Raw genomic sequence first — 27,201 nt, 5'->3', positions numbered from 1 at the left:
ACAAGCATTTTGCCGATTTAACCAACAACAAAATGTTTTTCGTTCTACTCAAAACTTATTTCAGCAGCAGAGTCACAAACAGAATTGGAACAAAAATATAAAAATACACAAGATATTAACCACATACACCAACACACAAGTCATTAAGAATATTACGTATTGCACATCAAATACTTTTAAGTAACAGTATCATAACAAACACACAAGTAAGACATGTAAACATAAACTGGTTTGAATGAAGCATCACTAAAATGCTTTGATCTCCAGTTTCATACTCAAGGTTTTTGTTGCAACAAAGAATTCTAAAGAGCATCTGTCGGGTAAAATGTGAAAGTTTATAAAACTGAAACTGTTGGGTGCAGTTTGACGTTTGGCCTCCAGGTTCCTGCTCGTCGGTCAAAACCTATAACCTGCTTTAGAACGAGTGAAATATTTTACCCTGCTTGGTCTCACCAGTGTTCAGGAACCCTTCTTCTTCATCTTTGTTCAGTCCATCTCCTGTGTCCTCCTCTTCCTCTTCAACTAGGGTCCATCTCTCCTTCTTCTTCCTAATCCCACAGAGCACTTAAGAACATAAAGTCCTCACTCCATCATCTTACCTTTCAAGCTCTTTGGGCTATTAAATCATTATGAATATTGTAATAATGGCTGAACTGTGTGTTTTAAAAAGGGAGATATGACAGATGTGATGCAGCTTCTCACCTCTACACGGAGCTGGAGGACTGATCAGACGGCAGCGGTGGATTCCAGGTGTTGTGATCTCCGTGAGTCTGGTCTGTTAATGGACCTTCTCCTCCAAGTGAGGTCGGAGCTTTGGCTTCAGTAAACACACAAATGTAAAGTATCATGTATATTATTCATGTAGATTATGTGGATCGGTGGATAAGATAAATTCCCAAATTGCCCCAAAACCTCAACGATTCCTCTAAAACAGGGGTGTCCAAACTACGGCCCGCGGGCCAACTGCGGCCCGCCATCCATTTTTAATTGGCCCGCATCAATGTCTAAAAATATAATGTATAAAAAAATAAAAAAAATATATTTATTTTTTTTTGAAACTCAAAATTTAGTAGTGCTCAAATGGCACTTACTTAAAGCACTTCGTTTTGCTTTATGGGGACAGGCTTTGTCGACAGGGGAGAGGCGGGTGCATGCTTCTGCGTTTTCAGAGACACGCAAGAAGGGGCACGCAAGAGCCCCTTGCGTGCTTGCGTGCCCCTTCTTTCATGCTTGCGTGCGTTCACCAATTTTTGTAACTATACGACAAAGCTACGCAAGCCTCACGCAGCCCTCAAGGCTGTGATTGGTCCGCTAACTACATCCTTTCCAGAGTAATATTTCCGGTTTCATGCCCCATAATACCGGCAGAAACCAAGGAAGATTTAGAAGAACGGATATGGACCAAATAGAAGAGCACTTGGCAGAAGAGATCTGAAAGTATGACCACTTGTTTAACCCGTCACTGACTAAATACAAGGACACGCAGATGACCTGCAATTCCTGGAAGGAGATCTCGGCTGATGTCGGTTTGCAGGTCGACGAGTGTACGAAGCTGTGTAGAAAGATCAGGGACAAATTTGTCCTCCAGAAAAAGTAATAAACAGTCGACAAAGACTGCCACACACAAAGAAGGTGTCTCTAAGGTTGTCTTTGACAAAAAACGTTACTCCACGTAGTGGTCTGGCGGTGAATTGCTTTGCTGACTTGCTAGCTGTCCCTCAGAACGCCACCATGCCACGCCGCCCTGAGCAACGCAACTGTAAACAGTCCACTCCAGGGCAGGGGGGCGTGGCGGCGTGAGTGGCCCAGTCCTTGGTATTTTTTTCTGTATGTGGCCCTCGGGACAAAAAGTTTGGACACCCCTGCTCTAAAATTTCAAGTGCCACAGTTTTAATAAAAAAGTTTCATGGGTTCAGTCACTACATGAATCCGAAGGAAGCTGATTTCATTACCTCTGTAGTTGTAGATGCACCACAGCCCCCCCATCAGGCTGACCCCCATCACAAAGGCTGCGAACACGACGCCCATCACTGGTCCCGTCTGCACCATAGAGTCTACACGGGGGGGTCAGAGCTGATAAACCATCTGAACAGGAAAAAGGAGGACGGAATCAACCTGGAAGACACTCACTGCTGTCCTCGGGCCCCGGACTCGCCACAGGGGACACACTCAGTCTCTTGGTCCTCGGGCCAGCAGGGGGTCTCAGCTGCTTGGGGACCAGCGAGCTGATGGACTGGGTGACGACCATCGGCCGGGACAAGGTCCTGATCTCACACTGAGCAGGAGGAGAGAGAGGTGAATGAATTCTGGGATCCATAACACCAGTGGCACCAGTTGCAGGGATGGACTGGGAAAGGGCCACATTTTAAGGGATCAGGGGTCGGATCCAGATGTTTTACTTTCTTTAACATTGCGTGATTGGACATTTTTCAAATAATTTGTCGTTTTTCTCTGAGAATAATTAATGGATCTTTATGAATAAAATCTTATTTAGAGGACTGATATTTATGAATCAATAAAAATACAGATCTAATGAATTTAAAAGAGGTTTCACGAGGAGAGTGTTGCCTCCTGGTGGAGGTTTGTTCTCGTTTCTCTTCCTGCATTTGATATGAATCTTGATCCTGTGACTGTTTTTTGAGATATAAGTGTGCGATGTGTTTGTGTACCTGGTGTTTGGGGGCCTTGGACACCAGAGCAGGAATACGCAGTCCGTCCTGACACACCCTCTCTGCCGGTTCCTTCACGGCTTCACCCCTGGTGGAGTCGGAGCTGCACATGTTCAGGCTGCAGTGGAGGAACTGGATGGAGTCGTTGTGAACCGGTCGCAGGATGAAGCTGAACCTCAGCGGCCGTGTCTCCTCCTCTGCTGCCGTGTCGCTGCCGCTCTCCTCCCACCTCCCCGGAGCTTCTCTTCTCCGTCTCTCAGATTCGTGCCGGGTCGAGCTCTTCTTCATCCTCTCCATCTCTTCCAGTTCTCCCGCATCACCCTCTTCCTCCTCCTCCTCTTCATCTCTTGCCTCTGCGCTGAGGGTGAGCGAGGGGTCGGAGGAGCAGCCCTCGCTGATGATGGTCCAGAAAGGGGATTTTTTGGGGTCTGACAGAGGAGAGACGATACACGACCTCACCTCCACAGCGTCTGGGAGGGGCCCTTTAGCTGAAATCTGCAGAATGACAAACAACCAAACACAGACGAAGATTTTCCTGATGTTGGGAACGCATCTGAGTCGTATTAGTGTCTGAAAACGGCTTGTGATGGTTATTACTCGAACATTTACCGACCTCCACATAGACGCGGTGGCCTGCCGTGACGACACAGGGGCCGATCCGCTTCTGATCGTAATCCTCAGTGACAAAAAGTCTCAGAGTCAGTACCGGCCCAGGTCTGTGTCTGGGGACCGGGAGGAGGCCCAGAGCTGGATCCGGCCCTCCTGGTTCCCCCGGTGCCCAGTGGACGAGTCCGGCTTGAGGAGTGTTTGCCTCCGGACCAGCGACACTGGGAACAGCAGCCAGACAGCTGAACTGAGGAGAAACACAGGATATCAGATGCTGAAAAACATAGAAACAAGAATAATAGAGATGTTTATGAGATTTATGAGGCAGATCTACACTCAAACATGCACAGGGATGTCTCACGTGGATGCCCAGTGGACCTTTGGACTTCCTCTCCGTGTCATTGAGGGCAACAAGCGTCTGAGGTTGGTCCCTCCACAGGATCATCTGGGCAGGAACGAGGGGAAAGATTCAAATAAGGATTCATCATGTGGAAATAGGTTCAGATTAAAGGTTAAAATGAAAAGCAGCGTTCTCTATTACACCTGGTGGAGGTGGGAAGAGACAAGGTTCAGATACTTTGTTACTGTACTTTTTTCCGGTATCTGTACTTTACTTGAGTATTTGTTCTACTTTCTGCTCTTCAAAACAGGCTTGTTACTTTTGTTTTAATGCATTTTATCAGTTTGTTTTGATTTTTGCATCCTTGAGTGCCGGCTGGTGTTTCATCACATTCACCTGTTGTTCGCACACTTTGCCTTTTCTCCGAATCCTTCCTGTAATATCCAGCCTCTGACTCACTTGATTTGCTTTGTGCAGGTTCCTGTATTCAGGCCCGAGTGGAGCAGTGTGACGGTCGTGATGACCTGGGTCACAGGTCTCCGCCCGGGAAACTTTCACTCAGCACAGTTTTAAGTGTCCATTATGTGCCGCCTGGTTTTCTCTTTTCTCTCGCCGCCGTCAGATGAAAGTGTGAACTTGTTAGGATTCAGATGATTTTCCATCTTAAAGCTACATTCACTCTGTTCCTGTCGTTTCCTTCTTGTCATGCAGCTTCTCTTAGTCTCTCTGCCTCGGTTTGTTTTTGGGTAAATATTAATTAACTACTGGAAGGATTTCCACTAAACTTGGTGGAAAGAGGTGGAGACAGAGAAGAATATACATATTCACCATATTTACAGGGAATATTTAATGGATCTAAATTAAATAAATATCTAGGCGACTAAATTCTATGAGTGAGCAGCTTGATTCAATTTAGGAGATAGTTGGTTTGTGGTCGCCTTACATATGAACTGCTAGAATAACATTTGGATGAAAAGTCATAAGTAGTAAGATATAGAAAGAACTATGAGCCCGATACTGTGTTTGTGCTCAAAGATCTGCTCTCACCATGTTGGTGTACTGCACCCCTCTGGGATGTCCCAGGAACAGACCCTCAGTCCCACAGGAAATGACTGGGAACACCAACAGGAAATGACTCCCGTTGGACTGAGCCTGGCACGTCGGGTCCTGCAGAGTCACGGTTGCCACGGGGACGGACAAGGTCTGAAAACACAGAGCTAACGTCAGAGCTTCAAACTCAATAAATCGTCGGCATCACAAGAGACTTGCATCAATCAGTGACTAATGAAAACCACTGAAACTGATCCTGAGTGCGAGGACCTGCAGGATGCGTCGGTCCACGGTCACACTGAGGCGTCCATCCTCACACTGCACCGTGAAACTCTCTCGTCCTCCTGCTCCGTCTCCACCGTTCAGCCACTGCCTCAGCCTGCGCTCCCTGGCCCAGGGAGGCCTCATCACCAGGGGAGTCCTCACTGCAAGGACGTCTGTGGACGCAGAGACACGCAGAGACAATAAACACTTCACTACGCTTCATTCAACATGTACTTTATCTGTGCATGGACATATTCTGCTCTCATGTCTCACAGGGGACAAAGGGAATCTGAAGGAAAGTGGGTTAGAACACAAACGATCAGTCGACTCACACTGCGACGGAAACAAGAGACACAACGGGGTCCTGACCTGTCCCGCCCCCAGCCAGCTGGACCACAAAGCGATTGGCCAGGTCAGCCTCCGTGAAGGAGGTCACATGGGTGTAGCCGCTCTCATTGGCCCAGACGAGAAGGTCGGACACGATGGACAGGTCAGAGTTCAGGGTGCTGGACAGGGTCAGGTTCGGCTCGGGGGGGAACGGTGGGGACACACTGTTGGACGACTGGGGAGAGACACAGAGGACGGACAAAAACAAGATGTGTGACATGGGAAAAACATGAAGAAGACATCACTGTCTGGTGATGATCTCAGGACAAATATAAGTTAAGTCTTTTAAATGGGTCATGAGCACATACTTTTATTTTTAAAAGTCCTTCCTTAAACAGGAGAGTTCACGAAACAGAAGTAAATGACTTATTTGCTGGGAACTATTTTAAAACATGGGTTTTTATAATAATGTGTTTAACTCTTGAGTATTTACAGCAGCAGGACAGGACCTTAGGGACTGAGTCAAACAAACTGTCATGAAGGAACTCGTCACCCAGTGAAAGAAAGAGGCTCGAGATGTGTTTCTATATTTTTGGACAACAATAGAGTTTATTGCACAAAGGAATAATCAGTATGTGGTAGAATCACACCAGCCAGTAGTTAGTTAAAGTATATTTTGGTACTGGAATAGCATTTTAGAGATATGATCCCTACATGAACGGAGATGTGACCCTGGACACCACGAGCAGCGATGGCCCAGTGGACGGGAACCGAGCTGCTGAGGATCAGCACAATGTCCTGCGCCCTGCTGTTGGCCACCGGGGGCAGGAGCGAGACGACCACCTCCACCTGCAGAGACCTGGAGGAGATGAAGAGAGGCAACGAGATGGAACTTCTAATTTATCTTGGTCATACACATCCGCTATGAGCAGGAAGCTGCAGGTTCTCACCCACAGAGTCCTGATCCTGCCGAGTGGAGCTTGATCACGTGGACCGCAGGGTTGATGCCAGCGGCTGGAGGGGGGGAGCAGCCCTGCACCTCCTGAGGCTGCAGGTCAGAGGTCAGGTAGTTGGGTGAGAGGAACGTGGACTGGAGCTGGCACACGGGAGGTAAAGTTAGATCTGTGATTCGCACACAAAAGCAAAAGAGGTGAGTGGTAACGTTCAGGACTTCTACTGCAGGTGTGTTCCCAGTGATGGAGGCTCACCCTCTCCCAGGCGGATGTAGACCCGGTTGCCTTGTGTTGTGTGCGTTAGAGATGACACGTTGCCGTGGTGCGTCAGGGCCCAGCGGTGCAGCGCACCCGGACGGAACGGTAACGGATGCACCACGTGGACGAGCAGATGCAGCGAGCGGGACTGAACGCTGGAGTTTGCGGACACCTAGCAGACGAGGTGGAAGGAAGGATCTGAAGACTTTAACTGAACAGCAGCTGTTAGCAAAGACAACAGGATCAGTGACACTTGATTCTCCTCGTTGTGTTCTACACCGGCAGCTGAGGCTTAGGCCCGTGGTTTTCACCTGGAAGGAGACTGACCTGCACGTGCACGGGCAGATCGGTCGGGAGTCTCTCGGCCTCCAGCCACCAGCAGACCGGCAGCTTGGAGCTGAGCAGCAGGTGCAGAGTTCTGACAGGTGACGGAGACAGAGACAAAGGCTTCAGCAGCACCGTCACCTGGAAACACCAGAGGAGAGATGGGCAGTGCGGTTGAAATCACATCTATTTACATAGGTCATAGGTCAGATGAGGACATTTAAGTGCTCATTTAACTGGGTCCACACCAGAATGTAATGGTTTCTTCTCACAAACTGTAAATAAAGACAATGCGTCCAGAACTGAAGCCGAAACATCTCTGACACAAACGTTGCCATCTTCCACTCAGCTGTCAATCATGATGCTTGACCTTGTTTTTATAGCATCAAATAACTAATTAAAACCAAACTTAATGGAAAAGCACGTTAGCGTGTTGATGTTTCTGGACTCTGGCTCGTTACCTTGTTTCCAGGGCTGTTGCTCGACCTCCTCACTGCGACCACATGAGTCTCCTTGTCTCCTCGCTCTCGAGCAGCACAACCTGGACCCGCCTCAAACGTCTCCAGCAGACCCTGAACAGGGTGCAGCCCCCCCACCGGGCCGGCCGCGTAGCAGCGCAGCTCTGCAGCCTGAGCTGAGGAGCAAACAGCAGAGGTTTCATGAAACATCAGCACAGGAAGACACTCTGAGAAAAGCTGCTGTGTTCCTTTATACAAGTGGAGTTTAGGATCAATGCTCTGCTTCAAGATAGAGACACAAACATGTGTGTGTTCACTGTCTCCTCCTCTGTCTGAGCTGCAGGTTACACAACAGTCTGATGGGAGCAGACTAATCCCTGCCCGAGGACACGGAGACAAATCTTTGTCATATGTTTCCACTTTCGTTCTGACAGTTTTAAACTCGTCGTCTTCCCTCTTGAAAGACACTCCTCGCTTTTCTGAAATGATAAAACTGGTGTTGACCTGATGTTCTGGTCGAGAGCAGAAGCAGAAAGCACAGAATCCGTCCAGTCGCTGACATCATGACCATCTCAGCACCAGACCCAACGGGACAGGATCCACTGCAGCAGTGAGACAGACACACTATCAGAAAATCACTTAAATATTCAGCTCATTAAAGCTGCAACAGTAAGTTGATTATTCCTCCTTAATTTATAACAAGTTGTAAATACTGTATTTTTACATATTTTCTTATCCAGCTTCTTTTTATATATTCTATTACAATAGCAATTTATAGGTTAATAAGGTAGTTAAACATTAGTTGAGATTGAAGCTTGGAAAAAGAAAAAAATAGAGGTGATGTTGATAAACAAATGTCTTCATAAAGAAAATATTATGACATAAACAGTCCAAACAATAACATCCACAGTGTTGTAGGTCCGAAAGCATCTGTCTCTTTTAACTATGAAAATAACATATATATATATAATTCAAACAGAGTTAAATCATGCACCATAATATATTTACAGCCTATTGAAATAAGACATGCAAAAAGAAAACAGAAGGCAACTTTATAATAAGGAATATTCAACCATAAAGTACATAATCATATACTTATTATCTGTATAATTACATAAATGTAGAGCGGAAAGTTTCCTCTGATTCACACGAGTGTAGATTTGTCTGAGTGGAGATATTCTGAGGAAACATTGAACTCACCTCAGAGGAAACTCGCTGCTCCAGCTGTGGCTCCAGATTCAAACATCACTTCCTAAACTCTCTCACACGCACGAACACGCACGGTGATCAATCTGAACCACGCAGAAAAGAAACACGCAACCCTCCGCTGCGTGTCTCCTCCATCCAGTGCTGAGAGGTTTTCCTTTAAATTCACTTTTACGCACGGAGCGACTGCGGGGGTAGGAGGTGGGGGGGAGTAAAGGGGCAATTAAAGGGGGCGAGGGGAGGGACTGAGGGATGGTGTGACACAGTGGAGAGAGAGAGGAGAAATAAAAGACCCGCAGGCGGAGGAGGAGGGAAATATTCACCCCACTCACCTCAACAGACATTATAGTGACGTAGATGAAAGATAATGATAAATGAAAACTCATTAAACAACAAAAGATATTTATTGATACATATTTTAGTTATTTTGACTACAGAAGTTGACATAACTTTGAAGTTATAATGAAAAGTATCACTCTTTCAACACACGTGCAGTGTTATTCAGCCTCCAGCTTAAGGACTTTTTGAAGCATCCATTAGCTTTTATAACTTTTAATAAAAGTTTTCGGTAAGTGCTGACAAGCTTCTTACACGTCTCGATCGGAAATGATCTTTGCCCATTCTTCACGTGCAAAAACCTCGAGCTCAGTGATACTTGATGGATTCCGTGCTGCAGCTGCCTTATTTAAATCCCACCAAAGACTTTCAATTGGATTTAAATCTAGTGACTGAAAAGGTCACTCCAGGACGTTCCAGGATCTTTTTCTCAACCAAGCTTTGGTGGACTGGGAGGTGGGCTTGGGATCATTGTCTTGTTGGAAAGTCCAATGATCACCAAGGTTTAATTTTTCAACAGAAGGCATCACATTCCTCTTTAAACTGGCCTGGTATTTCCGGGAATCCATGATGCCATGTACACCATCCAAACTCTGTCGTCTTATCCAGATTCCTCCTGGCATATTCTAGTCATCTTTCGATGTTCCTTGTTGGTCAAGAGCTGAGTGCGTCTTGGAGTCCGGCCATGGAGTCCTTGTTTATTCAGTGCACGTCTTATAGTTGCCACTGACGCACTTGTACCAGCCTTCATCAGGTCGTCCTGTAGGTGCCTTGCAGTCACACAGGGTTTCTCTGAGTTTTTTTGACTAAGTTGCTGAAGGCCCTTGATGAAATGTTGGGCTTTCTTCCCCGGCCAGGCTCCATAAGTTTTAAACTTCCTTATAATGCTACCAATGGTGCCTCTTGGAATATTACATTATATACTCAAGGCCCTTCAGTTGTGATGAAATAATCTCCCCTCTCAGCTTTGGTGGAAGGCCCTTTGTCTTTCCCATGATGCAACTCACCTTGAATACAGAAACTTTTTTGCCGTTTACGCTTATTCACATTTTCCTGTTTAACGAATAGTAACAATCTGTAGTTATGGAGCAACACCATCATTCAGTCTGAGTCATATTTGTGTCCATCAGACAAATTAAGGTCCAGTATTCACATTCTCTGTTAATAAGGACGGACGACTTCCTGCCACTGTGCAGAAACGAAGCCGCCACAGGCCCTCGACCAATCAGGAGTCAGTCTCAGCTGTCAATCAAGACGTTTCTCCACATTTCTATGACATCAAATAACGGAAAAATCGATTTGATGTGTGTTTTACATTTTAGTTTAGTCCATGTCCCATCTACTAATATGGAGGAGGTGGGTTTTACGACATGTACCGCAGCCAGCCACCAGGGGGTGAACGAGACACTGCTAGGTAACTGTCTCACCTCAAAATGTTCGATGATCAGCTTTAAACAGTTTAATCACGACGAGATGTGATATCGTGAACGTTTGTTATAATTCAGACGGTTTCCTGTGAACGTGCAGGACAGAAAACCAGATGAAGGTTTGGACCTGGACACATTAGATTTATCTGAGTGGAGATATTCTGAGGAAACATTGAACTCACCTCAGAGGAAACTCGCTGCTCCAGCTGTGGCTCCAGATTCAAAACCCAACATCACTTCCTAAACTCTCTCACACGCACCAACACGCACCGTGATCATCCTGAACCACGCAGGAAAGAAAAGAAAAGTGTCTCCTCCATCCAGTGGTGAGAGGTTTTCCTTTAAATTCACTTTTACGCACGGAGCGGCTGCGGGGGCAGGGGATGGAGGGAGAGTGGGGGGAGTAAAGGGGCAATTAAAGGGGGCGAGGGGAGGGACTGAGGGATGGTGTGACACAGTGGAGAGAGAGAGAGAGGAGGAATAAAAGACTCTGGAAACGTCTCCAACTGTAGATGGCTGCAGGCGGAGGAGGAGGAGGGATGGAGGAGGAGGGATGGAGGAGGAGGAGGAGGAGGAGGAGGAGGAGGAGGAGGAGGAGGAGGAGGAGGAGGAGGAGGAGGAGGAGGAGGGTGGAGCTCAGGGGTTTGATTGACTGGTGAAATGAGGATGAAGATCATCATCATCTTCTCCATGTTTGAGCCCTTGAGTTTATAAGTATGCAACAGATGAGACATGAAGAAAATCAATAAAACCAAGTTACAAAGGGTTTTCTCATTTTAAACCTCCTTGCTGTTTACGTTTATTTACGATTTCCTGTTTATCGAAACGTAACATTCTGTAGTTATGGAGCAACACCATCATTCAGTCGGAGTCATATTTGTGTCCATCTGGCAAATTTAGGTCCAGTATTCACATTCTCTGTTGACAAGGACCGACGACTTCCTGCCACTGTGCAGAGATGAAGCCGCCATAGGCCCTCGACCAATCAGGAGTCAGTCTCAGCTTTCAATCAGGACGTTTCTCCATGTTGTATGACATCAAATAACAAATTAAAACGAAACTAACGGAAAAAATAGCACTTGATCATACATCTGTGGGACGAGAAAGAATTAAAGTGCGAAAAAATAGTTTTGATGTTTGCTTTTACATTTTAGTTTTGTCCATGTCCCGTCTACTAATATGGAGAATGAGGGGTTTACGACATGTACCACAGCCAGCCACCAGGGGGTGAACGAGACACTGCTGGGTAGCTGTCTCTCCTCAAGAAGTCCGATGATCAGCTTTAAACAGTTTAATCACAATGAGATGTGATATCGTGAACGTTTGTTATAATTCAGACGGTTTCCTGTGAACGTGCAGGACAGAAAACCAGATGAAGATTTGGACCTGGACAAGTTCTCCAAGGAAAGATGATGGGGAAATGCAGGACGTAGGATTTTTAGGAGATTGAATTACGAAGTCAGGACGTCTCAGTTTGGACCTTTTTGTCTGTGTCAGTGCATCAAGTTCGACCCCCCCCCTGTGCGCAGTGATTCAGAGAAAATTGTTTTTCCTTTTAGACAGAGAGCGATTTGAAACATTTTGCTGATGGAACCAAATTGCACTCCTGTTTTTTCTGTAAAGCACATCTGCTTTTTTAAATGAAAAATTACCACTCATCATTTCTGCACAATCATGCTTTTAAAGACTATTTTTAGTGTGTGTGTTTTGTGCATGCTTTACTTCTTCATATCTTAATTGCCAGATTCCCTCCATAAATATTTCCAATAATCCTTTCAGCCATGAACGGTTCAGGACGTCATTATCAACAGCAGCTGGGACCAGACCTGCTCTGCATGACTCTTCATTCTCAAGCACTTTCCCGAACATCATCGACCTCCTGCTGCAGAACCAGTGGTTTGAATCCCTCCTGTTAAATATAACCTGTTTGCCTGAGTTCGGAGAAACCACATGAGGCAGCGGCTGCAGCTCCGGCCTGAGCTCGGTGATCTGGGGTCAGTGGAACCGTCTGTAGCTCCACACCGGTCACGTGTGTTGTTAAAGGTCAAATTAAGTGCAGCGTTGAATTTGGTGCGATTTAGACATGAGATAAATTCAATTTGAACTCTGTGGACTGAGCAGCTCACTTCCTGAAGGTCACTTTTATAATTTCAGATAGAAAACTGCACCTGGCATCACCACAGGATCAGGAACCAGCTCATTCAGACACTTTGAATCTGCCAGAGCGAGAAGGAGAATAAAAGATTTGCTTCCGCTCGAGTCTGAGGACATTTGCAGATTTTTAACTTTTGGTCCTGATGATGCAAAACCACACATTTCCCAATCGTCTGTCCTCCAGACTCACAATCAGATCAACTCACAAAACACATCATTCACTTCCTGTGGAAGAAAAATGATTTTCAGACGTCGGCCACGTCACAGTTTCTGCTCTGAAATGGTCCTGAACGTGAAAATACAGATTTAAATAATAATAAATAAATAAAGCAACCAATGACGAGAGAGGCTCACCGCCTGTGTGTTGGTTTCACATCTTTACTGAGTCACAGTTCCAACACGTTTCACCAGCAAATGACAGATGGAGAAAACAGACGAGGGACAAAACAAAAAAAACCAAGAATCACAAAAACAGAACAAAATCTGTAAAAGCTTGTTGTCATTGAAAAATGTAACTGTTTAAAAATCAGTGTTGTGCTGAAAGACAGAAAGAGACGAGGACGATGGCGTTGTAAGTCAGATCCAGACGCACAAACGTGAACCCACACAGGAAGCGTCTCTCTGTCCTCTGGCTCCCCCGTGTGCTCAGGACCAGGCGATGCACGAGTGCGGCTGACACGTTCATGACGGAGACGAGGACACAGCGAGACACACTGAGCAGCAACACACAGCAGAGACAAGGGGACAAGGGAATATGGGAAAGACACAAACTGCTTCCTGTCAGAATCCTTGTGTGGTTCCGAGGCTCGTGAAGCGTTTCAGTACAATCACCGCTCCACCGTGTCCCAGCGTCCTTCATCTCATCTTCCATTTTTTTTTTTACATAATCTGGATTATCTCCTGTCATCATCGCGACTTCCTCCTCCTCTAAAAGCCACTCCAGATAATCTGGAGGTCAGCAGATCCGTGACACCGCGAATGTGTGTGACAAACGACCAGACTCCACTGATCCTCGTTCTCACTCGGCCCGTCCTCCATCCCGTCCTCCATCCCGTCCTCAATCCCGTCCTCCATCCCGTCCTCCATCCCCTCGCAAACACAGACACAGAGAGAGAGAGAGAGAGAGAAAGAGAGAGGAGTGTTCCTCGCCGCCATCCAGCTCCACTCCACAGAGTCGGCCTTCACGTCTCCTCTCAGAGTCTGTGGGCGCCGGCAGTGGGCAGCTCCTCACCCGACGACCCCTGACCCCTGAATTTAACAGAGGTCGGAGATGTAATCAAAGTCCTTGAAGAAGTCCTGTTCTTTGCGGGACAGCGTGCGGCGCTCTCTGGGCGGCGTGAGGGTTGGAGGCTCGGCCGTGAACTCCGCGTCGAAATTGCTGACGTCTTCTTTTCCCGCGATGGTCGGGACGAACGGCGGCGGGACTTTCCTGTGAAGAAGAGCGTCCCAGTCCAGACCCTGGAGGACAGATTCAGATTAGTATTAATATTAAAGGAGCAACATGTGAGAACTGCTCAACTCTAATATATTAGATAATAAAATTCACTCAGGCTTTTATCAAGATGTAGATTTCCTCAATTTTAAAGAAGAAAATGGTTGTTTCTCCACATTATGTTCATATATATATATATAAAATAAGTTTTATCATTAACCTTGAACTCAGTTTCCTTTAACAATTAGAAAAGCTTCACAAAGTTCACACTCACCCTGAAAAAAGGTTGTTTCTTCACATCTTCAGCATCTTTTTCTCCGGAGCCCAGACGCCTCTCAGGATTCCTCCTCAACAACTGGGAGCAGAGAAACAAGCACAAGCTGCAGAAAACAGGTTTCAACTCAAATAAACAACTTCCATTCTCACGTTTCTAACATATGAAGGATGTGAAAACGGAAGGAAACCAGGAGCCCAGAGTCGAGTCTCACCCGTCTCATGACCCCAATGGCCTCGGTGGAGAGGAAGCGTGGGTAACGCACTTCATCGTTCACTATGCTGTCGAAAACCTCCTCCTCATCGTCACCGGGGAACGGAGACTGAGACAAAGAGACACGTTACAAAATAAAATAAAACAAAGGCCACTGTGACCTTGACCTTCGATGAACAGCATCTCCTCTCACCTCTCCGACCAGCATCTCGTAGACCAGCACCCCGAGGCCCCACCAGTCCACTGCTCTGGTGTAGGACGTGTCCGTCAGCACCTCAGGGGCCAGGAACTCAGGGGTCCCACAGAAGGTGCTGGTCCTGTCCCCAAATCCCATACCTCAGAAAGACAAAGACAAAGGAGGACAAGGTGAGCTGAAGTGTGAGGACGGAGGATTATTGACCGAGCGGCTGATGAGAGACGTATAATGAATAATGCAAAGCAAGAAAGTTTGTTAATGTACAGAACCTGGTGTTGAATAAATAATGGACACTCACCTTCTTTGCAGAGCCCAAAGTCTGCGATCTTCACAAAACCCTCGGTGTCCAGCAGCAGGTTGTCCAGCTTCAGATCCCTGAGGAGGACAAGAAAACCGGTTTCACACCAGATCCGGAGTCTAGAGAAAAGTGTGTGTGTGTGAGTTGGAGACGGTGCGACGACTCACCGATACACAATCTTATGGTCGTGAAGGAACTGAAGACCCAGCACCACACAGGCCGAGTAGAACCTGTCACACACACGACCAGCGGAGACACACGCTGTTAAATAGTCACGCTTAAGACACCAAATAGATTGTGTGAGCATAAACACAAGTGTGGAGCTTTCCAAGAAAACACACACACACACAGACAACTGTGTGAGACAACTCACACAGCACGCGGCTCAGAAAAGACGTCAGCATGTATGTGCATCATGAGGTCTCCTCCTGCCGTGTACTCCATGACAAAACACACATGTTCTGGTGTCTGGAAACATGCAAACAGGTTGACCAGGAAGGGATGGTGCGAGCCGTTGACGGCCTCAAAGATCCGCTTCTCACACATCAGACTGGAGACAGACAGAGGGGGGGGACGATGAGACAGGAAGTTTACAGAACGTGAATGAACTGTGCAGCGGAGACTGGAGGTCACAGAGTGTCGGGACGTCACCTTTCGACCTCGTCCCGAGCAACGATGTCTCCCTTCTTCAGGGCTTTGATGGCGTAGAGGCCGCTGGTCCGTCTGTACTCCGACAGCAGCACCTGCAGAGTCGGGCCAACGGCGAAGTTAGTAAAATGTAAAGGGAGGAATCACGACAAAAGATAATGACCCTCCTCTATCCAGCCATCTTCTATCTCTCCCAACTGACGGCCGATTTATAGTCGTATTTTACGCAGGCACGCAAGCCGCAAGAGCCCCTTGCGTGTCTCTTGCGGCTTAAGTGCGTCCGCCAATTTTTCTTACTATACGACAAAGCTACGTAAGCCTCACGCAGCCCGCAAGGCTGTGATTGGTCTGCTAACTACATCCTTTCCGGAGTCGCATTTCCGGTTTCATGCCCGGAACCGGCGGAAACCACGGAAGATTTAGAAGAACGAATATGGACCAAATAGAAGAGCGCTTGGCAGAAGAGATCTGAAACTATGACAACTAGTATAACCCATCACTGACTGGCGGATTTGTCCGGCAGAAAAAGGCTATGAGAAGAAGCCGTGGCGATGTTAATAAACAGTCGACGACGACTGCCACAAACGAAGAAGACGTCTCTAAGGCCGTCTTTGACAAAAAACGTTACTCCGCCTAGTGTTCTGGCGGCGAATTGCCTTGCAACACGCGCAACCCTTGGGAAACAAACCAAAACGAGTCCGTCGATGCAACAGCTTGGCCAGCCGCAGTTGCAGTCGCAGTACTATAATTCGGCCTTAAAACGACCTTTTCATATCTTATTCTGCAGAATGGGTTTATTAATGTTTTCTCGAGGCAAAACACTGTCATCACTGTTTTCCTGCTGATCTCCTGAGGTCAACATTTGCCTCTTTAGCTGCTCAACGCTCCTCTGAGCTCAGCAGCTCGTCTGAACCTGACTCTGTTTGGTGCTGAGACCAGTAAATCGCTCTGAACCTGGGGTTGAGATTGTGTGTGAAATCAGAGACGATGATGTAACTGTATCTGAGGCGACTCCAGCCCACAGAGAAGCTGAAAGGTTCCGGAGCACTCACTCGGTTAACTCTGGTTGAAAAGAGGAAACTCTGGGTTTATCAGAACTTCCTCAAAAACAACAGCAGCTAAAAGCCCTCGGAGAAAATCACATCACAATCATGTGATTTTTAAACATTTTGCTGAGAAGAAGAGAGTTGTGAGGAAGCAGAGCTGCTTTTTATCATCTTGTGAGGACAATAGAAGACGGATACCTTTCCAAAGTGTCCCCTGCCGAGCACGGCCATCAGCTTGAAGTCCTGCAGGCCGACCGGGCCTCTGCTGGCTCTGAGCAGCAAAGATTACAGACAGATTAGTGCAACGCAACATAAGAGGCCGGAGAAAAGCACATTCTGTCCGTGTGGGACAAATCCACAACCTCTGAAAGGTCGGGTTCTGCTATGATTAAAGTTCATCGTCTTTTATTTGTGTTTCTGCACCAAAGATTTCTCGCCATCTGCCACATTAATGAATTCACGACTAGAAAAACAGGTTCTACCACAGGAGCATGTGTGTGCGTGGGAGTGTTTCTGGTGTCAAGCTGTGTCGGCCATATTGCAAAAAGAAGAGCTCAGGTGTGTCTGCATGTGTGTGTGTGTTACAGTGTGTGTGTGTGTGTGTGTTACTGTGTGTGTGTTACAGTGTGTGTGTGTGTGTGTGTGTGTGTTACTGTGTGTGTGTGTGTGTGTGTGTTACAGTGTGTGTGTGTGAGACGGATCCGTGCACCTGCGTAAAGAATTCTGTGACAGCGATCTGCTCCGCTGCTCGTGCACAGGGACATCCTGTGGGGGCGTGGCCTCGATGACCTGTTCCTGTGGGGGGGGAGTTAGAACATCAGTAACATGGAGGAGAAACAACAACAGACACGAGGACAAAAACATTTGTCAACATCTGGAACGACCTTCAGTAAAAGCAGTAAAGCAGACACTGAAGCTCATCAGCTGACCCCCCCCGAGCCTCGCCCCCCCCCCCCCCTGTTCCCTCCTCACTGCTAATTAGTTCTCTAAAAAACATCATCAGTAATTAATCCCATAATACTTCAACCCAGTCAGACCATCTGCCACAGGCCGCCCCCCCCCCCCCCATGCTCCAGTTCTCTGTCTCCAAAATTCAAATGTGCTTTATTGGCATGAACAGAATTAAACAGTGTTCAGCTGCAGCTTGTTGCACGTGTGAGGATTCATTATGTGTTTTTATTTTATTAAAAAATAATAGATTTAGTGTTGAATTCTGTTTCTTCCACTTCTATAACCTCTAAATAAAATATTCATTGTCCATGAACTAATAAGTTTTTTTATCTTTATATATTTCACCCAAAACAAATCTTCTAACTTGCATTGATTTCTAAAATACGATTTCTAAATAATTTTTTAAAATGTTCTTTATCCCACATTTCTTTGTCAGTTTCACTCGTCTCCTCATTTCCTCCTCCTCTTTTTCCCTCTCTCTCTTTTAACGACACCTCTCTCTCTCCATTGCAGATTGTGTGATTCACACTCGGTAACAAACAAGGATTTGCTCTCGACTAAATTAAATCTCTCCTCCATCCACTTAAGTCTCTAAATCTGTCTCCCTGAGTTTTCACTTCTCTAATTATTCTTCCTCCTCTTCTGTCTCTCTCTCCGGCTGTCCGGCTCGTCTTAGATTTCCCTGCAGCTCACAGAGCGGTGGCCTGTGAGCACAGAGGCTGCAGGTAGGAAGTGAGCCGAGCGGTAACATGATCCTGTAGAGATGCTCATCTCTCCCCCCCACCGCCCGCCCCCCCGGCCTCTGTCTGCTCTCCTTCCTGTTCCCATCCCACTCACCGAGGTGGCTGGGGCGTCCACCACGTCTCCCCTGGTCTCGGGTTTGGGAGGCGAGTCGCTGCCCAGAGTCAGCTTCTCCACGGAGATTTCTCTGCAAAGCAAACAAAGACTAAACTGAGAGAAGAGAATAGGAGTCTGTGTCGCTGCAGAGAAACAAATAAGATGCTGACATGAAGAAAAAGGACTCGGGCCATGGAAGAGGAATGTGAATGAAGGGAAACTAGGGAATGTTCTGTATTTATAAAACACTTTCTGCACATAAATACTACTCGTAGGTTTGTGGGTCCTGAATGTACGACTATACAGTAAACACTTGAATGTTCTTCAGGTCACATACCCAGAGCTTCGTGTGTTGCTGGAGAAACTGGGCGTGTAGGCCGGGGCGTTGCTTCCACTGGGGATGGCGTTCCTCAGCAGGCGGACCCAGGTGGCGATGTCCACGTTCATCTGCCGAGCGCGGAGGAAGGCGTTGCCTGCAACACACACACAACACACAGACACACACACAACACACACAGAGAGGACTGTAATGTACAGATTGAAACCAGGAGGTGACTTGTTCATGTTTGCAGGGAGGACTGGGAATGGATCTCTATTTGCGTCTTCTCCTGGTGAACATACCGTGTTGTTTGGAGAAAACCTTCTTCTGCCTCTGGAGCCGTCGGCCTCTCTCTATTACTGGGTTGAAGAAAATCACCTGAAACAAAAATCACAAATATGTTGAATTGACAAAACTGAAACAGAAGTAAATGTAGATCTGAGATGAAAAATATACATAGTCTCTGTTCTATCTGTGGATAAACAGACTATCAGGAGCTAAGAATGATTCCTGATGTATTATTATTATTATCAAACAACACTATTAGAAGCCCCTTGTGTTGCCTGTGTGTGTGTGCGTGTGTGTGTGTGTGTGTGTGTGCGTGTGTGTGTGTGTGTGTGTGTGTCCTGCACCTCGGCCAGCAGCAGCCCCTGAGGCTCCAGCTCCAGCTGAACTCGGTGTTTTTGGTTGTCCAGGAAGTCTTCCAGCTTCAGGTACTTCAGAGCGCACAGGGAGCGATAATCTCTCCAGTACACAGCGATCTCCATCTCTCTGGACTAATTACACACAACATGGTATACTCACTGGTCACAGCATCAATCTTTGAGGTTTTAAAACTGGAAGTAGTTTAGTTTCAGGGTTATAATAACAGAAAGAGTTTTAGAAAACATATATACTTTAAAGGACAACTCTTATTGACGTACATTATCATTAACATTATGAACAATATCCACATTTGTGTGATTAGTAAACAAACTCACACAGTATGTAGTTTAGACATTTCCTGAATATTTACTTTTTTACAGGGACTTGGTGCTTTTTCTCTTCTCTTTTCACAATAAAGCAGCTCATTACTCTGGTGTTCTGTGTGTTAATGTTTCGTTCTCACGTGCAGAACCTCAGGAACATTTCAGGAAACAACCTGGACTTAAGAATCTTACCCTCTCCAGCTCTACAGTGAAGGTATGATCCCAGGCCTGTTCTCCAACCGTTCTCCAAGCTGTCTGACCCACCACTGTGTTCTCCAGCTTCAGCACCGCGCTCACCTCCGCTGTAAAACACACACACACACACACACACACACACACACACACACACACACATCAGAAATGAGCCTCTTTATGGATGAAATGTAATATCAGAACAGTCCATTGAGGGTGTGTGTACACACTGGAGAGCTCGTCGGTCTTGCCCGGGATCTTGAGGCTCATGCTGCTGGTGCTGCGGCTGTAGAGGCCGCTCAGTTTGAAGGAGGAACGTCCGTCTCCAAGAGAGTGAGACGGGAGAACCACCGGGTTCCCTCTGCTGCGCCCGGGGATGACCTCCAGCAGCCCGACCACGCCCAGGAGATGCACCTGAAGAGTTCCTGGAAAGAACCAAAGTAAAGATATTAAAGCTGATGCTTGGTGGTCAAGGACGGAGACATGTGGAGGTTTCTCTGTCGAACCTGTGAGAGGCGACGGCTTCATCAGGGTGCTGTACTGGTTGTGGACGTAGGGGGTGCTGTGCCGGGAGCTGAAGGCCGAGGACGACGCCAGCACCAGCTCCTCCTTGATGAGGCAGGCCTTGGGATGATCCTCCGGCAGCTCCTGCAGCCGCTGCTCCAGAGAACACCGGAGCAGGTCGAGCCGCTGGGACGACTCGCTCAGACCACACTGAGCCTAAAGGAATCACACACACACACATAATGATGGAAGAATCAGAAACAGAAGACTTATCATATCTTAAATATCTGCCACATCTCCGAGCTCGCACCTCAGCCATGGCCTTCTTGTCCTGGACCTTCCCTGCACCCAGCAGCCGCAGCATGTTCTTGGCGCCCTCGGCCATGGCGTGGTCGACCCGGTAGTGATGCCACAGCTCCTCCACACGGAGCTCCACCCCGCACATGTCCGGCTTACCTGGTAAACAGAGACGGTTTTAGTCATGTGACATGCGAGCGACAGCAGCAGAGAAGATGTAAAGAGAAGATATGTGAACCACAGTGATACAAAAATACTGATTATAGTGGTTTTAAAGCACGGGGTGATGGGAGGACGTGTGGAGAATAACATGAACATTATCCGTACATCGCTTAAATCAGTAAGTTCTGTTGCTGCAGCTCTTTCTCTGAGCTCTTGTTCTCCCTCGCTGCTTATTCTCTCTTTCATCTCCGTCTCCGTCCGTCCTCTCTCTTCTCTCTGTCTCAGTCCTCTCAGTCTCACTCCCTTCCTGGCTCCCCGCATCTGACCTGCCTCCTCTCTAACCTCTGGTAAATGAGCCGTGGCTTTTAGTTGTTGGGCAACATCAAGGGGAAGCAGGAACATCAATACAACTCTAACCTGGTCTGTAATGGACAATGTGTGTGTGTGTGTGTGTGTGTGTGTGTGTGTGTGTGTGTGTGTGTGTGTGTGTGTGTGTGTGTGTGTGTGTGTGTGTGTGTGTGTGTGTGTGACTGGAAGCCTCTACACTGTTAAGTTCTAAAGAAAAATTGATCCATCACCACCTGCATCATAAAATATGCAGTGTTTAGAGGATGAGAGTGGCAGGTGGGATGAAAGAGAGGGAGAGCATGAAACACAAAGGAACGAGTGATACTCTGGTTGTCCTCCGACTGCTCCGTGGCCTGCATGGCCTTCCGGACCTGCATGCGGATGATGTCGATCTTTGTCTTGCTGTCCTGCAGCATCTGCTGAGCCGTCTGGAGGAACTTCTTGTCCTGGAGAACAGGAGGAGACGAGGGGAAGAGTGAAGCAGGACAGATCGAATGTTACAGAATCAGCCGATGGAGTAATGTGGAAGTGCTGTTGGGAGCCGAGTACCTTAGTTCCTCCATTCAAATAGATTGGAATCATGTTTTCCGCCCCTTGTTTGACCTTCAGCTCGATGTTGAGCTGCCGCTCCAGGGCTGCGATGCGGTGCTGGGTGGCCGACGTGCGACTGACCGAGCCCGGGGACCGAGGGGAATCTGGGGGAGAGGAGTCAGGGGTTGGTCAGAGAACAGGATACAGATTCTCAGGTGGATCATAAAGCTCATGACCAGTGATTTTAAATCGATAAAACATGAGTGTGTCGGTGCGCGCGGCGACCGTCACCGCAATAATGAACTGTCCTGTTGACACGTGTTATCTGTATAAATGTTGTCTGTGTGTGTTACGTGTCTGTGGTATGTATACAATCTGTTGTATTATTAGTAGGCTATGCCTTCATGGAACAGCTGTGTGTAAATATGTTGCCGGTTATGTTACCAGCCATATGGAGTTTTAGTGTTTAAGCTGATTAAAGCTATGAAGCTGGCCTTACCTGGGACACCCCTGTGTTTAATGGTATATTGGAATGTTCCAATTGTAAGGGGTGTGGTTAGTCCCATTTAAGCTGGGCTGTTCATTGAGTCTGGGAGGCCGGACATGGGAAGACGAGAGTCTAGGAGAGCTGCTGTTATAGGGACGTAAGTCTGAGAGCTCTCCATTTTAAGTGTTTGCTTAAACAGTATATTGTTATTGGAATTATTTATTTTGGCCACTGTGCCTATTTATTTTCTTATTTCGAAGTGTTTGTTTTTTTGCTCTTTTGTTTTATTTTATATTTACTTTCATAATTCTGCCTTGTCGGCCTTACTTTGTGGGAATAATAAAATCCCCTCTTCTACCTGAATCCCCAAGTACTCCTGAGAGTTATTTACACCGAGCTCAGCCGCTCATATACATACCTACCTTTAACAATGAGATAAAACATGCAAAACCACTGATTTATCAATACTGTGGTGTAAACGAGCACAAGATGTCATGAAGGTGGTTGTGGATGAACTACCTTCGTTGTCATCAGGGCCTTTCACCACGATGTGTGCGTCCAGCTCCTGCAGCTGAGTGTGCAGCGACTCCAGCTTCCGCTTGGAGCTGCGGAGCTGCGAGTCCACCTGCTGGGCGTTCCTCTTGTCGGTGGTGGCTCGGCGCAGGTTCTCCGCACCCTCCTTGATCTTCAGCTCCTTGCGGATCTCCCGGCGGATCCTCTCGCGGTGCTCGTCCAGCCGCTGCTGCACACTGGAGTCGGAGAAGTCGGAGTTCTGGTCCAGACCGAGCTGCTGCAGCACCGACAGCCCACCTGGGTCGCTCTGAGGAGAGAGGAGAGAGGGCGAGAGGGTTAAAGGAGGAGGAGGAGGAATCAATGAGTAGATATTACAAATATGAAAGTTCAAATGTGTATGAAGAGAAACGGATTCAAAGGTGACACCTCCAGCTGAGAGGTTACGACCTGCCGAGCCGGGACAGGTCACCTCGCAGAGTGAAGCATTCTGGGAGGAAAACAGGAGGAAACAGCGCGTGGAAGCTGCTGAGCTGCGACTGTGAGGCAGCGTGAAGAGCTGAGTGCTCACATCAGCTCTCTGCTGATCAACACTAATCAGATCAGAGCGGATTAGAACTGCATTAATACCGACTGAAATCAATCAGGCTCCTGTCGGCCTCTGGACGGGTCACAAGGAAACACACACACACACAGACTTTATCTGAAAAAGAATCAAGTTTCATCCCAACACACTTGTGAATCCATTTATCTACAAACTGGGATTTCTGCTATAAGAAGACAAGTGAATCACAATTACAGATGTTAGGACTGCAGTTGTACTTTTTTGCTGTCTGTGTCTGTCTGTGTGTGTGAGTGTGTGTGTGTTTGTATATGCTGTGTATGTATATGTAAATGTATGCAGATCAAGTACATGGTTGGTGGAGCAGTTATCTGCTGGATGGCGATTGGCTGCCGGGCAGAGATGTTGCTGTAAGAAAGTGGAAGAGGAGGAAGAGAATAAACGTGTGGGACGAGCTGAAGTGATTAAAGCTCGTGTCTGTGTCCGATGAGTCAGAATCAGCAGTCGGTGACTTAATGGTTAAGACACATGTCGCAAAACCACAATGTCCACACCTGGATTCCTGCCTCGGGGGAACGTGTGTTACGTGTCTCTTTCTCTGCCCTTGTTTATATGAAGAATAAAAGGGAAAACGCTCAAATAAATACAGAAATAAGACCTAAAAATCACATTATCATCTCATAATAAATCACATGAAAAACTGCTTTTAGCAATAAGTCTTTCCTGATGTCACGAATAACCATCACTTGTCACGCACAACCAGACAAGGGACAAAAATAAAGTGAACCCTGACAACAGCAGCATGCAACAGGCCTTTAAAGGCACAGTACATAGATTTTACCAACAGCAACATAAGAAAAGCCCAAACTATATATTAATATCAAGCCTCTGGAGGTTTAACACGTGATTTATCGACCTCAGATCAGTGAAATGTTTATGAAAAGTTTAAAACCACAACCACTTCACTCAGGAGCAAAAATCTTGTGATATTTATTGTGATAATTATGGATAATCTTTGCCCAGATCATCCAGACGAGCAGAGAACCACATATATTCTCCACCAACTTTATTGAAAAGGCCTTGAAAGCCGACCTTAAATGTCATGCGTTCATTTAATGTTGTGACATTAGATCTAATTGAACACACACACACACACACACACACACACACACACACACACACAGACACACACACACAGGGTATAATGACGGGGGTGCTCAGGCCCTTTCACTGCAGCGTGCAGCCAGCCGTCCAGCTTAGCAGATCTGATTACAACTTCTTAGGTCTGTGTGTCCGTCCAGCGACATGCAGGCCGGGGCCACAGCTCTGCTCCCATTAAAGCCATAATCCATCTGCAACACAATACAGCACCACGCTCGGCCACGGCCCGAGCAGCCGAGCAAACGACCGACGGATCTGAACTGCTGCTTCGATTCAGTGTTATGTCAGCGCACAACTCTGAAGTAAATCAACTAAACGTGTTTCTGTGTTGTTTTCCTCAACGAAGAAACTCATCACAACATCTTTCAACAACTTGTGGAAGTCCTGAGTCGTTGATCGAGGCAGCAGAGCCCAGCAGCAGCAGCAGCGACAGGAAGGGAGAGTTTGTGCCGTGACGCACTCTCGTTCAACACAATACAACTGAATCCCGGGTGTTTTACAACAAAGAGCCTCTGGAGCAAGAGGAGTAAGACGACTCGCACCGCGGAGACAAATCACGACAGCACACGGGAATAAAACCTCACGAGTGATTCACAGCCACACAGATGTGTTCAACAGGAAGTGAACGAGGAAGCTGACAGAAAAGAGAAGGGCTGCAGTGATGGATGGGGAAGAGAAGAGGCGGCCATGTTGAGGCCTGCGTCGGCTGCAGTTTCCTACCCATGACTCAGAGTCACTCTGCTCAGTGGCTACCGGGGAATCGACTGTTCGATCCCCGGGCAGCTCCTCCAGTGCGTCCTCACTGGCCATGGTGGGCCTCCCGCTGGTGTCACGCCCGGGCCCCCTCCTTTCCTCTGTCCCCTATCTCACACAAACACACACTATCATACACACACTATCATACACACACTAACGCAGAGCGATTCTTCCTGCCTCATCAAAATCCAGGATGTCCTCTACCGCCAGGAATCAAAAGCCGGTGTAAATTCAGAGCAAGTGAACGTGGCAGAGGAAGAGAGAGCGGCGTGCACCGATCTCCACCCCGCTGCTTCCTGTTCTGCTCTCGGCCAGAGAGAGACGTCATGCGACAGACGTGCACACACATGGAGGAAGCTTCTGTAAGTGAGAGAGCTCACAGACACCAGCTTCCTGCTACCGGGTTTCCAAAGCTGTTGTGAAAGATTGTGGTGATGTAAAAGGAGATGATCAGACCAAGTACAGCAGATCAGTGTGTGTGTGTGTGTGTGTGTTTGTGTGTGCACATGCAAAACAGTGCATGTCTGCATAATTGTGCAGAATTATTTGTGTTATTAACCTGCAGGTCTGAGGTTTTATTAAAGTGCACTAAAAGTGGTGAATTGAGAAATTAGAGAAGAGGTTAAAGGTCAAACATCCTCACGATGCAGAAGTGAAACCGAAGTGTCCTGAATGTTTCCATGTTGCACATTTGAAGCCAAATTCTGCGCATGAAGCGATTGGAGGACGGAGGTTCCACTGATACACAAGCTTGACCAATCACAATCTGTCAATCGTGTCCCATACACTAACATGGTGGAGGCAGGATTTATGAGCTTTCCTGCAGCCGGCTACCAGGGTTGGTTGAGACGCCATGGATTCACATGACGTCCGTCTTTATTTACGGTCTGAAGATGCGTCTCAATTCATGGGCTGCACCCCCCCCCGAAGAAACCACACCTCCAGTGGGCGGATCCTTCCTGGTCCATCTTATCGCGGGGTGCATTTGCGTTTTGCTGACAAATGTCCAACAGGGACGAGCTGATGCTGGCCTCGTCCTCCTGGCCGTCTGTCCCCTTCCTGTCAGTGAGACACACACACGCCCACGGGGGGGTCACTGACCTCCGACCCCTCACTGTGTGGCAGATGGCTCTCGCTGGCTCCCTATCTGTATCTGTGGTGCCATGCAAACAGGATTCATGCTCGTAGACAGCGAAGCACAGCCTAGTTCTTCTAACTCACTCACACTCCTACTGGGGAATAGGAAGTGAAATAACATGAAGTTAGGCCAGCAAATGCAAAAATACAGGCAGCTGCTCGTTCTGCTCTTCGTTTTAATAAAACACAAACGCTGGGTGTATCTTTGAGCAATTAAATATTTTCCTTACCGAGCAGCTCGGCCTCGTGGAGCCTCCTGAGGGATGCAGAGCGGCGGCTGCAGAGATAACAGCCCCCATGCATCCATACTGTCGCTCACCTTCACAGATACGGGTCAGCGCTCGTCTTCATCAGCTCGAGTCTGAACGAGTCAAACGATGAAGACGGGCTGTAGCGACGCCTAGTTCACTGAGTTCAGTCAAACTGCTCTGACCACAGGATCAGGAACTAACTTCACTTCACTTTATACAAATGAGCCTTAAAGTCACAGTCTGTGCCTCATATCTGCGTAAATGTCTGCAAATATGACATTCTGCACAGTAAACAATGCAGAAAATCTTAATTTACTTTTAGATTTTACATAAAAACGTGTTTACTTTCTTAATTTAAGTTCTATATATTTGATTTGTATGCATTTCTTTTTAATTACAGTTTATTATGAAACGTCAGCTGCCTTAACAAACAGAAACCATCAATGAGAAATCTTTTTAGTTTGGTCCATGTCCCACCAGACAACATGGAGGAGGCAGGATTCATGAGCTATACTCCAACCAGCCACCAGGTGACTCATCATTAAATAATGTCACGTTGATTATTGATCTCACATCTCTTGTATAATCTCACACCCTCCATCCCCCCCCGCCCCAAGTGTATGTGCTCCTCGTTCCACATTGACACATTTCCTCTCGCTCCCTCTTTTCTGCATGATATTATCAATCCGTCACAGATCATCTGCTCGGTGTCTGGTTGTCAGACTTCAGCCCGGAGCCGGCGGCCGGTG

General features: G+C 47.2%; 2 protein-coding genes across 2 annotated transcripts; both read right to left on the bottom strand.

Annotated features, from left to right (window-relative positions):
- Nucleotides 1-704: 704 nt before the first annotated feature.
- engl (endoglin, like) lies at nucleotides 705-13,458 on the bottom strand. The gene is given in 16 exon segments (XM_061090729.1): nucleotides 705-817; nucleotides 1,953-2,054; nucleotides 2,131-2,275; nucleotides 2,670-3,164; nucleotides 3,283-3,522; nucleotides 3,637-3,720; nucleotides 4,663-4,818; nucleotides 4,936-5,102; nucleotides 5,299-5,491; nucleotides 5,971-6,115; nucleotides 6,207-6,378; nucleotides 6,465-6,639; nucleotides 6,795-6,932; nucleotides 7,214-7,425; nucleotides 12,979-13,085; nucleotides 13,379-13,458. Coding segments are annotated over 16 exon segments (2,724 nt in total).
- On the bottom strand, nucleotides 12,748-25,401 carry pkn1b (protein kinase N1b). Its single transcript, XM_061089723.1, has 22 exons — nucleotides 25,029-25,401; nucleotides 22,595-22,895; nucleotides 21,607-21,752; nucleotides 21,383-21,503; nucleotides 20,561-20,706; nucleotides 20,253-20,466; nucleotides 19,977-20,171; nucleotides 19,747-19,856; nucleotides 19,219-19,362; nucleotides 18,889-18,964; nucleotides 18,605-18,740; nucleotides 18,268-18,358; nucleotides 17,189-17,274; nucleotides 16,678-16,750; nucleotides 15,437-15,528; nucleotides 15,159-15,335; nucleotides 14,953-15,015; nucleotides 14,786-14,862; nucleotides 14,485-14,627; nucleotides 14,293-14,400; nucleotides 14,079-14,159; nucleotides 12,748-13,830 (listed from the first exon to the last, which is right to left on the bottom strand). The coding sequence occupies exons 1-22, from the start codon at nucleotides 25,116-25,118 to the stop codon at nucleotides 13,627-13,629; spliced, it is 2,874 nt and encodes a 957-aa protein (XP_060945706.1). The 5' UTR covers nucleotides 25,119-25,401; the 3' UTR covers nucleotides 12,748-13,626.
- Nucleotides 25,402-27,201: the final 1,800 nt, after the last annotated feature.

Source organism: Limanda limanda, chromosome 17, assembly GCF_963576545.1.
Source record: "Limanda limanda chromosome 17, fLimLim1.1, whole genome shotgun sequence".
Lineage (NCBI taxonomy): Eukaryota > Metazoa > Chordata > Actinopteri > Pleuronectiformes > Pleuronectidae > Limanda > Limanda limanda.
Note: the sequence above shows the minus strand (reverse complement) of the source record. Positions and strands in the feature narration are given on the sequence as shown.